The 18664-nt window shown below is 41.3% G+C and overlaps 1 protein-coding gene across 4 annotated transcripts in view; it reads right to left on the bottom strand.

The window, feature by feature from the left end:
- The window catches only part of dpy19l3 (dpy-19 like C-mannosyltransferase 3), a 66014-nt gene extending 52471 nt beyond the window's left edge, over window positions 1-13543 (bottom strand). For 2 of the 4 annotated variants that reach the window (XM_023429763.2, XM_087180231.1), the window contains exons 1-3: window positions 13361-13543; window positions 12590-12719; window positions 11753-11880 (exon numbers count right to left, since the gene is read on the bottom strand). In XM_023429763.2, the coding sequence (XP_023285531.1) occupies window positions 11753-11880; window positions 12590-12710 (249 nt within the window). In that variant the 5' untranslated portion in view covers window positions 12711-12719; window positions 13361-13543. Of the gene's footprint in view, window positions 1-4027; window positions 5085-11752; window positions 11881-12589; window positions 12720-13360 lie in introns of those variants that run through there. The other 2 variants (XM_023429762.2, XM_087180230.1) reach the window with 2 other exon arrangements.
- Between the last annotated feature and the right edge of the window lie 5121 nt (window positions 13544-18664).

Genomic DNA, 18664 nt, shown 5'->3' with positions numbered 1-18664 from the left:
TTAATAGTTTTTACAGCTGTGCCTAACTAAAAAGAAACTGTTTTACTATAGTGATAGATTTCTTTTGGTTGTGTGATTTAACTAAAAGTCTGTCAAATTGTTTCTCCAGGATTATTGTCCCTCCACAGATGAATGCGGTCATTCCCATGGACCTTGAAATCGGCTTATTAAAAACCAAAGCATATTTCTGAGTATTATTATGATGCCATTCATGTGATCCTTTTTCCAGTAATCACGTATGATAAAACACTCATCCCTCGAAAAGACCATATAAAAAAGACCTAGAAAAACAACTAATGGACACAAAATTGATAGAACATTGATGTGGTGACTAAATGACTAAAAAAGGAACAGCCCCTGCATTTTCCCATTTGCATTACAACCAAAGCCATTATGCTGGAAAATACACAAATCCACCATGAAGTGACATTCCAATAGAATTTGCATGTAAAATGTTCCCCAAAATGTCACTTTGTAGCCTGTAGCCCCACCCCTACCCTTAATGAAGAGGAACTGATGGCTGAATGTTATTAGCCTGGCTATTTAATGTCGGTCCTTGGTGTCCTGCAGATCATCATACCCAGTCACCTCACAGCAGATGTGGTCAATTACTAAAGTGATAAGAGTGCCACAGGAATGAGTCCTAAAATACGGTAATTAGGTAACATTTTAGCACCTCTGGTTCTTGTTTTTTTAAATAGTTTTCTGGTTAGATGACTGAAATAAGGTCTGTGGTTAACACAAGCTCAAGATATTTTCATGTTTTATTCTACAACATAAAATTCATCAGTAAATACCCCAGTCCTGATTTCTTTAAGCTTATATGTCTCTTAAAAAAGGCTGGTTGCTAACAAGTGGTTGAATGGGACTACAGAGGTTTTTGGGGACTTTAAATGTCATCATGCTAAATACACCAATTTACTCACCAGTCCACCTTTATAGCCTCACTGTGTTTATACTCACGCTTTTGTAAACTATTACTAGAGGAGAGGCTTTTGTAGACGAGGTAAGAGCTAAATCAAATTGAAGTTTACTGGTGGTGACGTTGAAGTCATGTGACCTTGGTGTAGTTTGCTGTAACCAAACATTAGCTTTTTACTTCTGGTGATTGTATATAGGTTTCGAAAATCATAAAAGTGATGCTGATCAGTGAAGATTATCCTGCTGAACAAAACGTGTTAGTTATTATTATCATTTCCTGTGGTAATCCAAAAGCAAATGTAAAAATCCCATTGGCTTTTTGTGGAAGGAACCAGGGTGACATGGTTTGAGTGAGACAGACATCAGTCCTAATATTTTACACACCTCTGTACAAGATGTACAAATGCAAGAACAAGACTGAGACAGTACTGAGAGTGAAAACAATGTTAAGAGGAGTTTTCACCCCAAGGATCCTCCACAGCCACATGGTCCAGCCACATAGGTGTTCACTTAACCTACTTAATTACTTACTTAAATCTTCCCAGGACAAGGGGATTGAGTGTGTACAGACTTGTCCTTAACTCTCCCTGACAGTCCGATTCATTTTGTAGCACCTGCATTAGGTTGGAAAATGAACACACTCTAAATCTAGTGACTTCAGCAAACCCCCAGCATAGCTCCACCTACATTCTCATACTATTTGAACACATAAATACCAGGGGCATTTCTAGGACCTGACAAGGTTTGGGGCTAAGCCCAGACAGTCTGGGCCTGAGGTCAGGGTCCGTGCATGTGTAGGGTGCATGCAAATTTTTTTTTTTCCAGATGTTTTTTTTAGTGCTCCTTTGAAACAAATGAGAACCTTACACCTCTTGCACTTAACTTGATTGATGTTTGGACTGGTCATATTAGTCTGTTAATAGTATGTAGGCTTTTGGCCAGTTGTGCGTCAAAAGCTCTTTGAAAAATGAGCAGATGAAGGAGTCCAGCTACAGCATCACCATTTCAAAATCATCCATACAGTACTGTGGTGAATTTCAGAACTGTTATTTGATTTACTACATTTCTTGGCCCACTACATTGTAGGAAGGATGACTTTGTGTCAGTGTGTGGACCAAAGGTAAAAATTACAGATGTTTAATATTTAGAGCAAGTTATATAACAATTAAGCCCTTCACACTACACTGAAACATGACAGCTGTGGCAGCAGTCTGCTGCCTTGTTCCTGCTGTCTGGATGAGAGAGGAAGCAGCTCCCTAACCCGACTCCTCAGCAAAAGGCAGCTGCTTGGTGTGAGGGAATTTCCTAATTTGTCCACCGTGAGTGACTGACTCAGGGTGAAAAGTCAGGGTGAGGCTCTAGGTCAGCGCCACAGCTACCGCATTAAATCTTACAGGAGGTGAACCTCCAGACACAGCTGTTTTCTGTTGATATTGCTGGTACCCCGATTGATAACAGAAGACCTTGGATGGTCAGTAACAAGTGGCTTGGTGTTCTGAGATCAGCACCTGGGTGTGTGTAAATCATGTTTCCTTGTTTAATGTTAATGGACCAATAGTTTATTTACACATCCCTCCACTCCATCTTCTTTCCATATTTGACCGAATATGGATTGTATGCTACCTACAGTAACCTTTCAAAGTGCATAAAGGCTGACCACAGGGGTCCCTGCTTCAGAATTGAGATGAGATCATGCACAGTCTGTATTGATGATTCCTCCTTTCTCCTCGATCAGCTTAAATAAACATCCTCAGTATAAGACATCCTGGACTCCAGTGCTCTTTTTTCACCAAAATACCTCTACCACCAATGATTAGATTTCTCCCTAACCCTTGGTCCCAGAACCAAACCCCATTTTTCATCTATATGTACACTTATGGGAACAATACAGTGTGTGGGTGGTGCAGACACAGTTATAGCCAAACACACTTAACATCACAACTTCTGGACTTGCTGGACTTCATGTCTGATTTCACATCTGCAGTAGTCCCAATAAAGAAGCATAAGTTAAGGTGAAACTTTAAGAGGCTACTACATCATGTTTGGCTTTTTCACGTGTGTTGATGGCAGAACTATCACATCTGCCAGCTGTTAAATCCATGTTTATGTATATCATAAACTCCTAAATATAAGTTGTGTCTGAATTCACTCAATCGATCGCTCAGCCACAACCATATATAACAGAGAGTCAGTAGTTTGAGTGAGCAGTAAATTGTGATTTTAGAAATTTATCTTCAATGCGCATGATCAGAGAGTTAGATTGTTGCACATCTGTAAATGTATAAACCATCTGTGCAAAATGTGATGGATTGCATTGTGGGACTGTCCATGCAATGGATAGGCTACTACTTTTTCATTCCATGGGCCTTTTTCCCAGCAGACATTTCAGGAAGGACACAGGTGTCACTGATAACATAAAGGATGGCTCTTAATGTGGCTGGAGATTAAGTTCTCCAGTAAAAACGTCAGAATGCACCATCAGCAGATATCCCTGTAGTTAGGGTTTGTTTAACTAACATTAGTCAATAAACCAGCGGTTCTCAAATCCAGGGGCACTGTTGCTACTAGGATCTTTGTTTATACCTTACCCTCTGTTGTTACTCCTGCTGTATGCTGCAAATAACACTTTTCTAACTGAGCAGACAATGCACTTAACATTTGCCACTCATTCATCCCTCAACACACACTCAACTCAATAAAAGGCGCTGGGCCAGCCTTTCAGCAGAAATTTGGGGTTTAGTGTCTTGTTCAAGGACAATGTGACATGTGAGCAGGACAAGAAGAAGCTGGGGATCAAACAACCAACCCTGCAATTACTCAACATCCCAGATCACGAGGCACTGACAAGTGACATGTCTAAATGGATGTCTGCTTGACAAAAAAGCAGACATTAAACACTTTGGTTCATGTAATAATTCTGCAAAAGTGTAGGCATAGATGAATAAATGTGGTTTATTCTAGAATGAATATGATTTATGATTAATTCCCGTTTAATAAAAAAAACTTTCCTTTTCAGCTACAGCGAGTAAGAGCTTGTGTGTGATGTGCTCGGTTAATTTAAGGCTCAAATAAAAACAGTGTCAATAATACAGGAAATAACTCCTACCATGAGCTGAGAGAACCACAGCAGATTCTCGTGTATGGCGTTAACACACCAGGCCTGAGTCAGTGCCAGCAGCCCAGCCAGGAGCAAACCTGCGGCCATGGAAACACACCGTCGCCAAGACCACCAGGATGGAATGTCTGACCCGGAACAAGTACCTGATCCTCCACACAGAGAAACGTTCCCTCTGCCCTCCTCCTGCGCGGCATTTGATCTCGCTGCCCCCCACATCAAGTCACTGCTATCATCTTGTGAAAGGCCCAAATTAGTTTCTAGCTTGTTCAGCTTGACTCTCTTACGAAGCTCCATTGCCTGAGAAGACGGAGATTATCAATAAATTCTTGGATCCTTTGATGAGCTGAATCCAGGTAGATAAACAGCATGCTTCTGGCTTCAGCTATAGAACTGATCCAAATCCATTACAGTAATAAATGTAAATGCGGTGTGTTTTTCTTTTCTTGAAGTCAGTCCAAATAAATTAGCTTTTTAATCGCTTCAAGTTCCTTGCCAAAGGAAATATGCAAAAGCTTTCTCCAAGGGAATGAGCAGCTAGTTTCCTTCCCAATCCTTCTTTTGAGTTTGCCCGAGGCAAAACAAGCCTTGGCTTTTCACCAAGAACTTTGATGAGATGGCTAATCCTCAGTTTAAATTAAGGTCGAAGAGAATAAGCCTAGTTAACAAGTTCACACATTGCTCATTACCCTGAAAGCTAGTTCACTTCACCGAAGGCACCAGTCCTCTTCTCTCTTCTTCTCTCCGTTATCATTCCCTTTTTATGGTTCTTTGAATAACTCCTGTCTCTCTGATGTGGTGCTTGAAGAATCCAAGGGTTGGTCCAGCATTGGCTTTACTTCGTCTCTCCTCTACTTTATGTCTTCCAGAGCCTAAACATGGACGACCTCCGCCTCCCCTGAACTCCAACAGAGACTTCAAGACAAAAAGCAGCTACTATGCAGGAAGACAAAAGCAAAGTAAAGGCTGAGCTATAGTAAGTCTGCAAACAACAGGATAGGTTGCAGATAAGTGGAGCAGCCAGGGGGAGGGAAAGAAAAGAGAGTTGACTACTGGTGACCTCTTGTCTATAAAAATACGCATGCACGCAGGAAAAGAATAAGATGGATGGGGGTGGGGAGCAGTGAGGGGAACATGTTGGAACATCATTCGGAAAATGCGGGGAACAGTTGTCAGAGGGTTCGTGGATCTGGAACTAGTTTCAAGCTGTGAGCACATGTCTGAAATAAACCCCGCTGGGCACTGGGACCAACATGGACATGACTTCACACCTGATGAATTCAAGAGGCCAGATTAAGCCAGCTGTCTGACTGCATACGTAAGAAGAAGTGATAATAAGCATTGTAAATAGTGTGTGTAAAAGAGAGACATAGCAAAAGAGCAAGAATAACTTGTTAATAAGCTCTCCAGACCCATTAACCTCAACCTCAACACTGCTACCACATTCCCTCAACAACATGGAGTGAGGAAACCACTTGTGATCATTAATAGGCTAAGTATAAACTATATGGCTGGACCATGTATGGGTGTTTGCAGGGTGCGATTTGTGAAAGAATTTTCTTCCCAGACTGACCATGTGCCATTTCCTTTCCTCATGCCGAAAAATGAGGGATGTGATCATACACAACAAAACATAAGGTTTAAAATGCTAATTTAACATGCCACAGTTAAATCCACCCTTTCAGTACCATGGATAGCGCCACTCAGCCAGGCGTGCCAAAACACTTATTCATAAATGACAATATTTAATAGAAAGAGATCTCTAAACGCAATAGCACAACATACTGTCAACATAAAAGTAAATAGGCTACTGTCACATGACCCCGAGCGCTGACATATAGCGCTGATTTTATTGTTGTTTGCACCACACACTGTTCCATAGTCAGACTGGAATCCTGGTGGGTCGACACATCATTGGGCTCGTCAAAAACAAAAAAAGAGAGATGATACGCTTACTGCAGCACGTCAACACAGCCCTGTTAAGGAACAAAGGCTGAAACACTAGAGGGCTTTTATTTTGAAACCATTACAGAGAGTGTTGAAATAACAGGGCAAACAGGAGCGGTTCAAAACGAGGCATCATACTAAAATACTGATATGACCACTTTTACATAACAAACAGAGGGAATCAGAAATAGAGACCAGCCTCTAATACATGTCTGCCCCAAAAAAAAAACCCTGTTTCCTGCTGCAGTTGAGGTAACTAAAAGCCCCAGTCACTATTTGACTAAATATAGTAAGAACTGTTGAAAACTGTTTTGGATACGCTGTAAACACCCAATGATGACAAGATAGAAACGGCAAATCAATAAATGTTCACGCTCAGTCATTTTGAAAGAACAGCAGCCAACATTCGGCCGGCTAATGGTGTAACTTGATCACTCACTCACTCACTCAGTCACGGACATTCGCTGATGTAGCGCTGGACCATGGCCAGTGCAGCCAAACATGGTGCCCTTTCTGTTAAACGGCAGCTTCTCCACTGACTGCCAACACCCCGATACGATCAGTCATGCAGGGTCAGGTCAGGCAGCAACAACCGCAAAGTAGCAATACCAAGCAGGAGGGACTTCAAAACTCACAAATTGCTTTCCAGCGTGTCTCATGGCTCTTTCCATCCTGCTTGACCAAGACACACTTTAGAGAGCATGTGTGTGTCTGAGAGAGTGAGCAGAAGAGTAAAAGTGAGAGACAGAGAGAGAGAGAGAGAGAGACAGTGGGTCTCTAAGGACAGGAAATTAAATACATCACGTCACTGGCTGAGGAAGAAACAGCAAGTAGTTCACTGACAGCGGGGAGTTCAAGCCATCAGCTGGCACGGCCACAAGCATCTGAATAGTGTGTTGCTGCGGCTCGGAAAAGTGCGTGTGTGTTTTTTTCTGGACAATGTAGCATGTGGAATCAGAGTTAGGATTCAAAATCTGAAAATAGTACTGCTATTGTATAGAAGTACAAAACAAAACACACAAAACACACAGAAACCCCTGCCTAGTGTTGTCATTAACCTGTATTAAGGTTTATTATGTCAGACAACTTTGCAGTCTTAGAAAAGTGTTTTGATCAACATCTCAGTGCAGCAGCGCAGGAATTACTGTTTGTCTTGTTGAGAGTTAGTAATTCAACCAGCTTGTGATTGTTATTTTATGTTAATTTAGTTGTCTGATAACAGAGATGGAAATTTATGTGAATGATAACTAAATGATGAGTTCAGCTGTATTAAAACACATCATTAGTAATTACAAAGAGCAGGAGAAACTCAGCAGAAATTTTACCAGGGGTTCAGAATGAAAACAGCTCTGCATTTAAAAAAAAAAAAAAAAAAAAAAAAAAAAAAAAAAACACAGCCACATACACAATGAGCTGCGTTGATGGGGACATGGTTGTTTCAGGTACCAGTGAGATGATGAATTCCAATAAAGACAGATCTCCATGCATCTTCCACAGGAAAAAAGGACTAATTCACAGCGTTTAATTGTGCAAACAAAAATCCAATTCTCTGAGTCCAGTTTGAGGGTATCACTTCAACAATCTCTATCCTCTTTCTGTACAATTACAAGATAAACAGAACAAATATGCCATTCACATTAGAAAAATTAACCGGAAAAAATGCATTTGCACAAGTTTGACTGGCAAACACAGCAAGAGGAAAGGTTGATCTGAATCTTTACTTTTCTGACAGTTGATCCTGCAATTTGTTATTGGAGCCTTTAGTGTCGACACCCCTGCTGTGCCAGTGCAGGGGCGTCATTGAAAAGAATGGAGGGAGCTGTGCTAATGTCTGTCTGAGCACAGCCTAAGGCCACACCATTACATTTTAGTTTTAAAACGCATTACTTTTGCTACGTTTACGTGGTGTCCACACGCTTTACTGAGAATTTGGCTGCATTAAAATACTGTGTATGTGAACACAGAGAGTAGGAGAGAAAGTTTGAAAACTCTGGGGTTGCGTTGTAGTCTGGAGGCTCAAAAACTGAGAGCGTTGGAAACGATGATGTAAACACCCAAGGCCGCTGATTGGGTTTTACCAGTGATGAATGCAACATGTATAACGAATTACAAGCATTGCTGACCTTGTTGTTTTTGCCAGCAGCTGTTGTTCAGTTAAATTCTGCATTTTAACGCTACCATTGCCTTTGCTGTTCCTCATTAATATCATTTTCTGCAACTATCCAACTGCAGAGTCGACAATCTGCTTCCTGTTTACGCTGGCACACACATTTCCAGTGTACATGAATGGTCATGTGATATGCATTTTCAGGGGTGATAGTATGGACGGAATTAATCTCTGATACAGAGCTAAAAAGCTACTCTACTTTTTGTTTTAAAATGAAATATAGCGGTATGGACATAGCTTAAGAGCCAGATTGTGCAAAAACAACTGCATTGTCCAACCATGTTGGAAAATGTGTTTATACACAATGTGTGTTTATACCTGGCATGATTGACCGCACTGTAAGATGGAGCGAGAAGGGAGACTTGTTACCATTTAAATAGGGGGGATAATGCCAACACATTTTCAGACAGTCTCTCCTGGGAGACATGCACTCTTTTTGCCATAAATGGTTGTGTAACACAAGAAAAAGAGAGCTTGAGAAAGAAGTTCAAACCCAGCTTACATTCTCACCTCCACATACCTGACCAAGTACTGGAAGAGGTGGGTCTGAATGTTGGACTGTCAGTTTCAGAAAGCTACATGAATTGTCAGACACAGCCCCCTAAAAAGCTGTGGTGAGGGGGTTTCCAAAGCTGTTCCACCGTCCAACATGCAGCTCTGATTGGGTGTACTGCTGCCTTAACCAGGCTGTCTGTCCAACTCCTGACAAGAGGCTGGCTGTGATGCATGTTTTTGTTGTTTGCTGACCAAAAGAGATTGTAAGAGATTTGAAGTAAGAGTTTTGTTATTGTGTGGGCTTTTTAGTGTTGACGAAAGCAGTCTGAATGTGCAAGTGTGGACACATGTTGCCGTTACTTGTAAAGAGCATTTTCACATTGAGGCAGCTCTGTGTGATCATAGCCTTAGAAAGAGTCACTGATAGCATTAACAGAAGGAAACACTTCTCACACACACACGCGCACACACACACACACACACACACACACACACACACACACACACACACACACGCGTGTTCAATGTGTGATGATGTCAGCCAGGAGCCCTGTTATGTGGGAACATTTTGGGGAAATGTTCACCAGTAAAGTGACCTGCATTTTTAATACATGAAAGCATCTGCCTGCCTCTACCCTTCACATACACACATGAGCAGAAACAAGACAGCACAGGACCACAATCTGTGTCCCTGTGGACTCCGCTCAATTAACTGGATGTGCTGCTTTGTCTCCCTGTGACAAAAACTCACAAATTACCCTGTGCAGATTGTCTCGATGTGGGTCAAGACGCACTGTTCATTTGCATGAGAAACAGATGAAGCACCTGGCTGGCGCAGCAATACACCGCTGACGGATGAGACTAATTGTGAGCGGTAGGTTTTTTGGGGGTCTGTCTGTTCATTTGTTTTGTTTTATTCCTCACTCTCTCTTCTGTTCCACGCAAAAATTTAAGTCTGGTCTGCGATTAGAATAATGCTTCAAAATCTGAACCAATATGTACAGATGGCCCTCTGCTCTCAGGTACGGTTACTCTGTATTGGCAAAGACCAGCTCCCACCAAACTGAAAAACTTTCTAGCGATGAACTCAAAATCAACATAGTCAACATAGTTTTTGAACTTTAAGTATTTATGATTTATACACTCTAGGTAAATGTCTGTCATAGAGCTGTTTGACCATGGATTTATCATTTAATTCATAACAGCAAGAATAGTTCTGCTATGGTTAGGGGTGTGTACAGCAACTAACCCCAAGACTTGATACCAATCTAGATACATGATCCACGATCTGATACAAAAACAAAACAGATAAAATTGTAGCAGCAATAAAACACAAAATCAAAAAAATTGTAAAAACCACTCATGGCTTCAGTTATTGCCTCTGGGGAGTTGAGCGGCATTGTGTTTTGGCTCTACAACACTAGCTGTCGTCCGGATGGTTTTTTCCCTTCAGCAACCTCACCATCACTATCAGCGTTTGTTTTTGCTTTGTGCTGCCAACAGGCCAAGTTGGACATGGCTATGTGACTAGGGAACATAGCAAGCTAACTAACAGGAGAGGAGTGGGTTAGGTTGCGGTTGGTATTGATGTAGTCCCATCTCTGACTAGCAGTTGAAATTTACACTGCTAGAAATCCTCAGAACATTTTTGTCTGTCGGTTATAAAATCAGCATCTCATCTACATCCTTACTTTCGCACATTGACCATACACAGTCCAGCAGTATACTAGGTTTTGACCTAGTCTTGTTTAAACAAAAACTCATCCTATAATATTGTAACATCATCTGCAAACCACACAACATGAGACTAAAATGGGCCATACCAGAGTGACCTGCAATCCTTGCCTCAGTGGACTCAAAACACATGACTATTACTGCACCTCTAAATGTGGCAAACACAACACAAAGCAACAGTGTTCATTTACATTTTGGCCCCGTTATGACTATGACAGAGCAATCTGTTCTGCCATGTCAACCAGGTCAAAATCTGCTCTGTGCATCTCAGCCTGAACCAGAGTGTTGGTGAAGCTCTGCAAGAGGGATTTAAAAATGACATCATATCTGGCAGGGCACAATGTTCTGCTGCTGTACACTGATCAGACTCTAAAAAGGACTGTGCAACAACCAGTTGCCCCGGTGTTTCACGACTTCACATGGTTCTTTTAACGGGCTTGAAGAATCAATCCTCTGCAGTGCATGGAAAAACAATCATCCCATTTCAGGATGAAGTGTTTATGACGTGCTTGCAGGATATTTTAGGGGGAAAACTGGATGAGGGGAGAATGTCTGATCGGCATTTATATTGAAGCTACATTTCCTCTTGAGATAAGCAGAAAATGTGAGTGGAATTTTTTAGCTTTTGAAGTTCAGACATTTTCCATCTGCAAATATCCACATCTGTGATGTTCTCGATGAGTTTTACACATGGATGTCAAAACTTACGATAACCTCCATACAAAAGTGTCAGACACATCAATCCGGCCATCTCTGCTGCTCCTTAACAAGAGCCTCATAAAAGAGATAAAAGAGACCATGTGTATCCAACATTCCCAGACCTTCTTCCTGGCCTGACACAAACCCAGTGGCAATACTTTGTGTTTAATTGTCATTGGGACATTCAGCCATTAAGTTTATAGTTCTTACTAAACCACTGAAACATCTGGATATGCATTATGGTACACAGTCAGTGGACAAACGGATTGGCAAGAGATCATCCCCATAAACATCTTTTATTGTGTACCATCATCTCTAGTAAACAGGAACACTAATTCACTCCATTCTTGTATAATGAGAAACTCACAAAACCCCCGTCAAAAAATCTGCCAGTTTAAATATGCCTTACCTGTGTCATAATGCCACCCCAGTGTGCAGTTTCAGATTACATGCTGGCATTCAGGGTCTGTCCAACATCCCAACCCCCCACCGCCCCCTTCTGTATATGTACCTTTCATACAGAACAACGAGACAGAATAAAGGTGCAACTTTGACTTGTTATCATAGGAAAAGCGCAGGTGTACCTAATAACGTGCATCTGTTCTATTAAAGTGTCCCTGCGTTAGCAAAATAATTACCTGACATAAACATTGTAACAGTGAAGGGAACTTTACCTTGATGTTGGAGAACCACAGGTCGTTCTCGTGTAGTGTGGCCACGTAGATGCAGCACAGCAGGCCAAGACCAACAGACACGGACCAGCCGACAGATGTCCAGACTATAGCCCCCCACGACCAATCACCTGCAGGAACGTAAACACGTCATTAAGTTGTTGCGATCAAGTGAAATTTTAATGACTTCTTTTGTACAGCAAATATTTTTGATTTGTCATACCAGACATACCATTGTCATTAAAAACAATTATGATGGCAGCATTTTATTAAAGTCCTGCAGTAAGCCAGTCCACTGAGTCCATTTCAACACATAAACCTAATTGTAATGGAACTATTATTAATGCTATTTGTTACACCTGAGACTTTTGTTCAGTGGATATTAGTGAAATACAGATTATTCATATCATATAAATAACTTTAATTTCAATAACCTAAATTTAAATCTGTGAAATTGTGGAAAAAAAGCTCAGATTTTTTATTCATTATTCATCACATCCTCCAAGAATGCAACACATCAAAAACGTGACTGCATATGCAGAGGGCACAAAAGGTGTCAGAGTGCAGGCTTTAAGCTGCAGAGTGAGTTATGTAAATGTGGCATTTCACTTAAACCCCACTACGAACATTCCTTCCCATTCTGCACCCACAGCTGGTCAGAGGTCAGGGTCAGACACAGAACATTGACCCTGGAGCTGGATCTGACCAAAGACACTGGATGGCTGCCAGCCATGCTCACCCCCCCCATAAGAGGGCATTTTCTGCAGCCACTGGGCCATTCCGCTTCTGCTACCGCTGCCATGTATGAGAATCAGCTGGGTGGGAGGATGGCTCACTCACCATGCAACATCTTCTCTGGGTGATGATCGGTGCAACAGTTGGACTGCTGGGACTGAAACTCTGCACCAAGAGGAGGGTGCTCCTTCCCCTTGCTGCCCTTCCTCTGACGCAGGGCTGTCATGTTGAAACACTGCAAACCAGACAGGGGCAGTGTGTCTGATTAGACACACAGATATGACGGAGGCACCAAGTGGAGACACACGTACACACACACACACACACACACATATATATATATATATCCTTAACACACAAAACAGCGTGTGCGCTGCTGCAATCTGAGCTAAAGCAAACAACGACGTGCACCACTGTTTGTTTTCCTTCACTGTCTGCAGCCTGTCGCTCAGTCAAACACTGATAGATGGGGTGGACGGGCCTGCTCACAGCGGCGTTTCCAGGTCACGCTGCTGCCATAGTAAACGTGAAACATCAGATCCCCGTCTGTCAAAACCGACAGCACCCGGATCTCCTGCAAACTACATTAATCCTACCGTATTGTAACCGGGTACATAAACATTACAGCAAATGTACAAGTCCCTCCTGAAACATCGGAGAGGACATTAACCTCAGTGGTGATGCGAATGGTGAGATACGGGATGCGATAAAGTACGATCAGATGATACTACTATTGGGTAGCGCGAATACACTACTACACCATTAATATAATCAATGTGCATTTTACATAAAGGCGCGCTCCCGTTATGGACGCCAGATTTTCCTTGTCTTGACGGCAACAAAGACTTGAGCCAACGATACATTAGTAAGCCTCACCCTCCTCTACAGAAGCGGCTGGTAGGATGGTCCGACAGCTCTCCTCTCTACCTCCCTCTCTTTCTCTCTCTCTTTCTCTACGCCTCTCTATCTCCCTCGCTCTTTCATTTTTCTCTCATCTTTTTTTTTCCGCTCCCGTTAAAATTCATCGGTCAGCTCCTTACCGCACTGGGTTAAACCACGGAACAATACCGGAACACAGTAGAGCCCGCCTTCAAAATAAAAGCGTATGGATATCACTTTTTTTTGCAAAAGGCAGGAGTTGCAAGTTGTAAGACGTGTGCTGTGGGAGACAGAAATTATGTCTCTGGACACCAGGCTCATTTCTGTGCACAATACCGAAAATAATGCACTTAAAATAAAAAAAAAGGTACACCCCTTTCAGTCATAATCCTGGTCTACTTTGAAAGGTAAGCCCTCATTTTACAACCATAAACACACAATTAGTAGAGATACTGAAAGTTAGGAGGCATAAGCATGATAGAAAGGTTTAGTTTAGTTTTATTTAGTGCCACAATCAACCTGATCAACTATGTGCAAAGTAGGTGCCACACCAGGTATTGACTAATTTTCTGTTCCACGACCCCCCCCCCCCCCCCAAAAAAAAAGAAAGAAAAAGAAAAAGCACATCTGTAGCCCAAGTCAGTTCAGTACCTAATAAATGTCTTCTTTTTGTTTCTTTTTTTTTTTAAATAAAACTGCATATTTTAAAGTGGCCTTTTATTGTGATCAGCCCAAGGCACACCTGGGCAATAATTATGCAGTGCAATCAGCATATTGATATGCCACACCTGTGAGGTGGATGGATTACATTGGCAAAGGAGAAATACTCACAGACACGAATTTAAACACATTTTATACAGTAAGATCTTTAATGTAAACTCATTAAAATGGGAGCAAAAACAGAAGTGTTAGAGTAGTGCTAAGTAAAAGGCTTTTGTTTCTATGTTGCAGATGGCTATCAAACATATCCATTATCTATCACTTGTCACGTTCAATGCTATTTATCAACTCATGAAAAGCAGTTCATAGAGATTTCTGTCCTCATTTCTGAATTGAAGTGTAGGTATTTTTTTACTTTCTGTATGTATTTTTGTAGGTGTATGGGTCATTGATGAAGGTATCCTCATGTTGAAAGCAGCAGGTGGCGCTGAATCACCTTGAGGATCTGCTGTTGTCTCCCTTCCTGACTGTTTTGATCTATAGGAGGACCTTATCCTGGTTATGGAAAGACCAGTCCAATCTCTTCATGTAAAACAAAACCAAAGCAGGCCACCTGGAGGAAGATCAGGCTATGGGTACAGTAGGTAGGTTACGGATGAGTTACAGGCTGCAATCCCTGCTAGAGGGAGTTTAATGTAATTCATACACTGTGTTAACATCCACACTTTCCAACGAAAGTCATATGGACTCATAACGTGGTCATTTATTGGTATATTATGGCAATTGGCCAACATAGAGGTTAAATCACATGAAGAGGTGTCAGTGCAAACTGCATTTAGTTATGTGAGATTTACCAAGCTTGAAAGACTGTCACATGTTAAAATTCTATTGATTTCATTGAACCCATGAGTCTTTGTGTTTTGGGCTGTTTTTTAATTCATCTCTTGAAAGAGAAATGAGACTGTTATAATCTTTCATGCCACAAGTGTTTAATCACATGGTTTTCATTTGGCTAAAAGAACTGAACTACACCCACTGAACATCTCATTCATGCAATTATCCAAGCAGTTAATCATGTGGTAACAGTGCAGTGTATAAAATCATGCAGATACAGGTCAGGAGCTTCAGTTAATGATCACACCAAACAGCATAATGGAGAACAAAATGTGATCTCAGTGACTTTGACTGCATGATTGTTGGTGCTTGTTGTTCAGTCCCTATAGAGTTTACTTGAGAACAGGATCACCAAAACTGGACAGTTGAAGACCGGAGATATGTAGTCTGGTCTGATGAATCTGAATTTCTGCTGAGGCACACAGATGGTAGGATCAGAATTTGGCATCAACAACAGGAATCCATGGACCCAACCTGCCATGTGTCAACGGTCCAGGCTGCTGGTGGTGCAAACTGGTTTCATGAACAAGACAGTGACTTTCAGTGAACTTCAGTGACCTCCTCAGTCTTCACACCTGAATCCAGTAGAACAGCTTTGGGGTGTGGTAGAACAGGAGATTGGCAGGAGATTAGCAGGAGATCCATCTCAACATGGAGCAGAAACTCAAAGGAAAGTTTCTGACATTTTGTGGAATCAGTGACATGAAGAACTGAGGCTGTTTAAGAGCAAAGGGATGAACTACCCAGTATTAGTATGGTGTTCCAAATAAAGTGCTCGCTGAGTGTATCACTTAAAGATGCTATTTGTACGTTTTCTCTGCCCCCAGTCGTGGTTTCTTGTCAGGAGCAGTTGGTGGTGATTTTCGTGACTTTGACAAGAGCTTCGGCCATTGTGGGGTTTGCAAGATAAGAGGTTATAGTGCACGCCACGTCTCCAGGGCATCTAGGCAGATAGGCTACAGTGAGTCATTATCTGAAAGTGACGAGATGGACCAGGGCTACCTGGTTAGCATGCTAACTTCAGCAGAGGAAAAGATGTGGTAGAGATGAGAGATAACATTGCTGGGGTTTTTTTTCCACCTGTGAAGACAGCTGTTGGTTAGTAAAAGAATGAAGTTTGATGTTGAACTTACAACATTTTTTCTAGACTGGTAAACAGCTGTTAATGCTAATTAGCTGTGTAGCAATGGCAGAACTTAACAAATAGCTCCTTTAACAGAATAGCTCAATATTTTTAGAAAGTACACTTATCCACTTTATTACAGAGAATTACATGAGAAAATTGATACAACACTCATGTTTTTTTCATTCAGGATAAACTGTCAGCAGCCAGTTAGCTTATGTTAGCATAAAGCCTGGAAACAGGGAGAAACAGCTCATCTGGCTTGTTGTGGAAGATGAACAAAATCCACCTCCCAGCATCTCTAAAGCTAAATAATTAACAACCTTTGTTATGACTCAGGAGACACAAGGGATATGGGAAGCAACATGATCTGAATGTAATCAGGCCTTTTCATGCCGTTTATTGTTCAGAAGTCAGTGATCAGTGAACCGACTTAAAATTCAAAATAAAAAAGTGCACAACCAAAGAAATGTAGCGAGCCAAATCAATGAAATAACAAAAGATTTCCTCCTAGCCTCTCCAGCACGCAGCTACCTTGCCGGGGAAATAAAACTTGAATGAAACACAATCTGTGGTGTTGACTCTACACTTACCTAAAACCAAACACAAAGGAGGCAGCCACCCTTTTACCTACTGCTCTGAACAAGAATTTCCTGCATGTGGAGTTAAACTGAATGTGTGAAAGAAAATAGCCTAAAAATCTGTTTCCGGTCCCTAACCTGCTAACAGTTCACAGTACTGTTAACTAATTTAACATAAACAGCAGTGTCAAGTGTACAGCAAACGAATTAACATACAAAGAGAAATAAGATGGACCACATATTAATGTGCAAACTAAAATACAAAGGCTGTAACAATCTTGTTTATTTTATCCATTTAAAAACTGTAAAATCAACTCCTTGTGGTTTTAAAGTGGCTTATTAACAGGTTTATTTCCCCAGCACACAAACATGAGAGTGGTATCAATGTTTTCATGAAACTTTCAGCAAGAAAATTGATAAATTTATGTCCCAAAATGTCAAACTATTCCTTTAACATGCTGTCCAGTTAGTATGTGTATGGATTCTCTTGTCTGACTGTATGCTCACTCATCTGTTGTCCTGAGGCAGGTGATGGGAACAGCCAAAGAAATATCAAATGAGGAAAAACCCTCATTGAAACCAGGGCCAATTTCCTCCACTGCAAGGTGATTGATTTTGGTTGTATCTACCTTGTGAGATATCACTATTACTATTACTCCACTGATATGATATCTGGCTTCTCTTCCTGCTCTTCAGTCAGTTGCTCTTTGCCAAAGATAACATTGATGTTTAAGAAATTATTCTTTTTTTTTTTTTTTTAATTTCTTTCTTTCTGTGTGGGGGAAAAATAGTAGGCTATATGACTCCTGCTAAGATGTTTCTGAAAAATATGGTGATTTAGCTCTGAACAGCATTTGCAAACATGCATTATTGATTTATTGCTATTGACCAAACACAGCAGGTAGGTAATGCACTTTAAAAGAAACACCAACAATCCTGCTATAATATTCAAAATTACTTCCAGGTGACAGAAGTCTCCGCAACGTGTGTTCAGAATACACATGTTGGCAGGTGTCGTCCCGACTGCCGTGAAAAAATTTCATTGGCTAATGTAAAAATGCATCATTATGCAGCAACAAAGGCGATCTGCGGGACTCAGCAGGAGTGAGTAATTATGGAACAGATACAGAGGGATTATTTTCTTAAATATTTATTTATTATATGTGGTGGAAATTACAGCATCATAAAAGGAGGAAATTGTCATGTGGTAACACTAGTGTCAGGCTGAGGAGCGTGGAAATGGTGTGCTGATACTTTCTGCTACAGAAGGAAACTGGATGATTATTTTAAGGGATAAAAGGGTTATGAAAAAAAAATTCTTCTCTCATGGTATCCACTGTATGTTGCAGACAGTTTTTCTTTCATGTGTTTTTCCAGGTTGAGATAACCATCAGTGAGATTTCTACCTTCACCTCTGTACAATGGAGGTGAATGCAATCAGCCACAGTCCTGAAAAATGCAATCTGAAAAAATTAAACAGCGCGTGTTTCTCCAGAAACCGTGCTCCTGGTTACTCGGGGCGACTCAGGGCTAATTTACTGACAGTTTTCCCCTGTGGAAACGGTTCACACTGCGGTCTGTGTATTATCCTTTAAATGTTCCTTTTTCTCTTTCTCTCACAAATATACACCACCATTAAAAACACAACCCAAACCACAGCACAAACAAATCAATTCAGTCAATCAAAAACATTCTCAAACTTGTACTGTCTTGACAAGTGCCCTTGAGACCGCAAACAGGTCAAGTGGGAGAGCGCGCAGGGCGTTCAGACGGAAAGGACGGGGTCTATGTGCACAACATGAAAGACCTGGAGATTATCAAAGAGATTTATGAAAATAAATTGGCTGGGCTCATGTGGGAAAGAAGGATTATTGGAGAAGAAAACAGATTGTTTAATGGCCATACTCTCTAACTCTGGCCCCTTTAGCCCTTGAATCATTTCCTTGCATGCACACATACAACCAAGCTAAATCTGTCCTCTTCCCCCTCCTCCCTTCTTTCATTTCACTAAGTCTTGTCATCCAAAGCAAGGGAGTGAGACTG

The sequence above is a fragment of the Seriola lalandi genome, unplaced genomic scaffold (genome assembly GCF_002814215.2).
Source record: "Seriola lalandi dorsalis isolate HSWRI2012SDOR001 ecotype SW California unplaced genomic scaffold, Sedor1 jcf7180002054898, whole genome shotgun sequence".
Lineage (NCBI taxonomy): Eukaryota > Metazoa > Chordata > Actinopteri > Carangiformes > Carangidae > Seriola > Seriola lalandi.
Note: the sequence above shows the minus strand (reverse complement) of the source record. Positions and strands in the feature narration are given on the sequence as shown.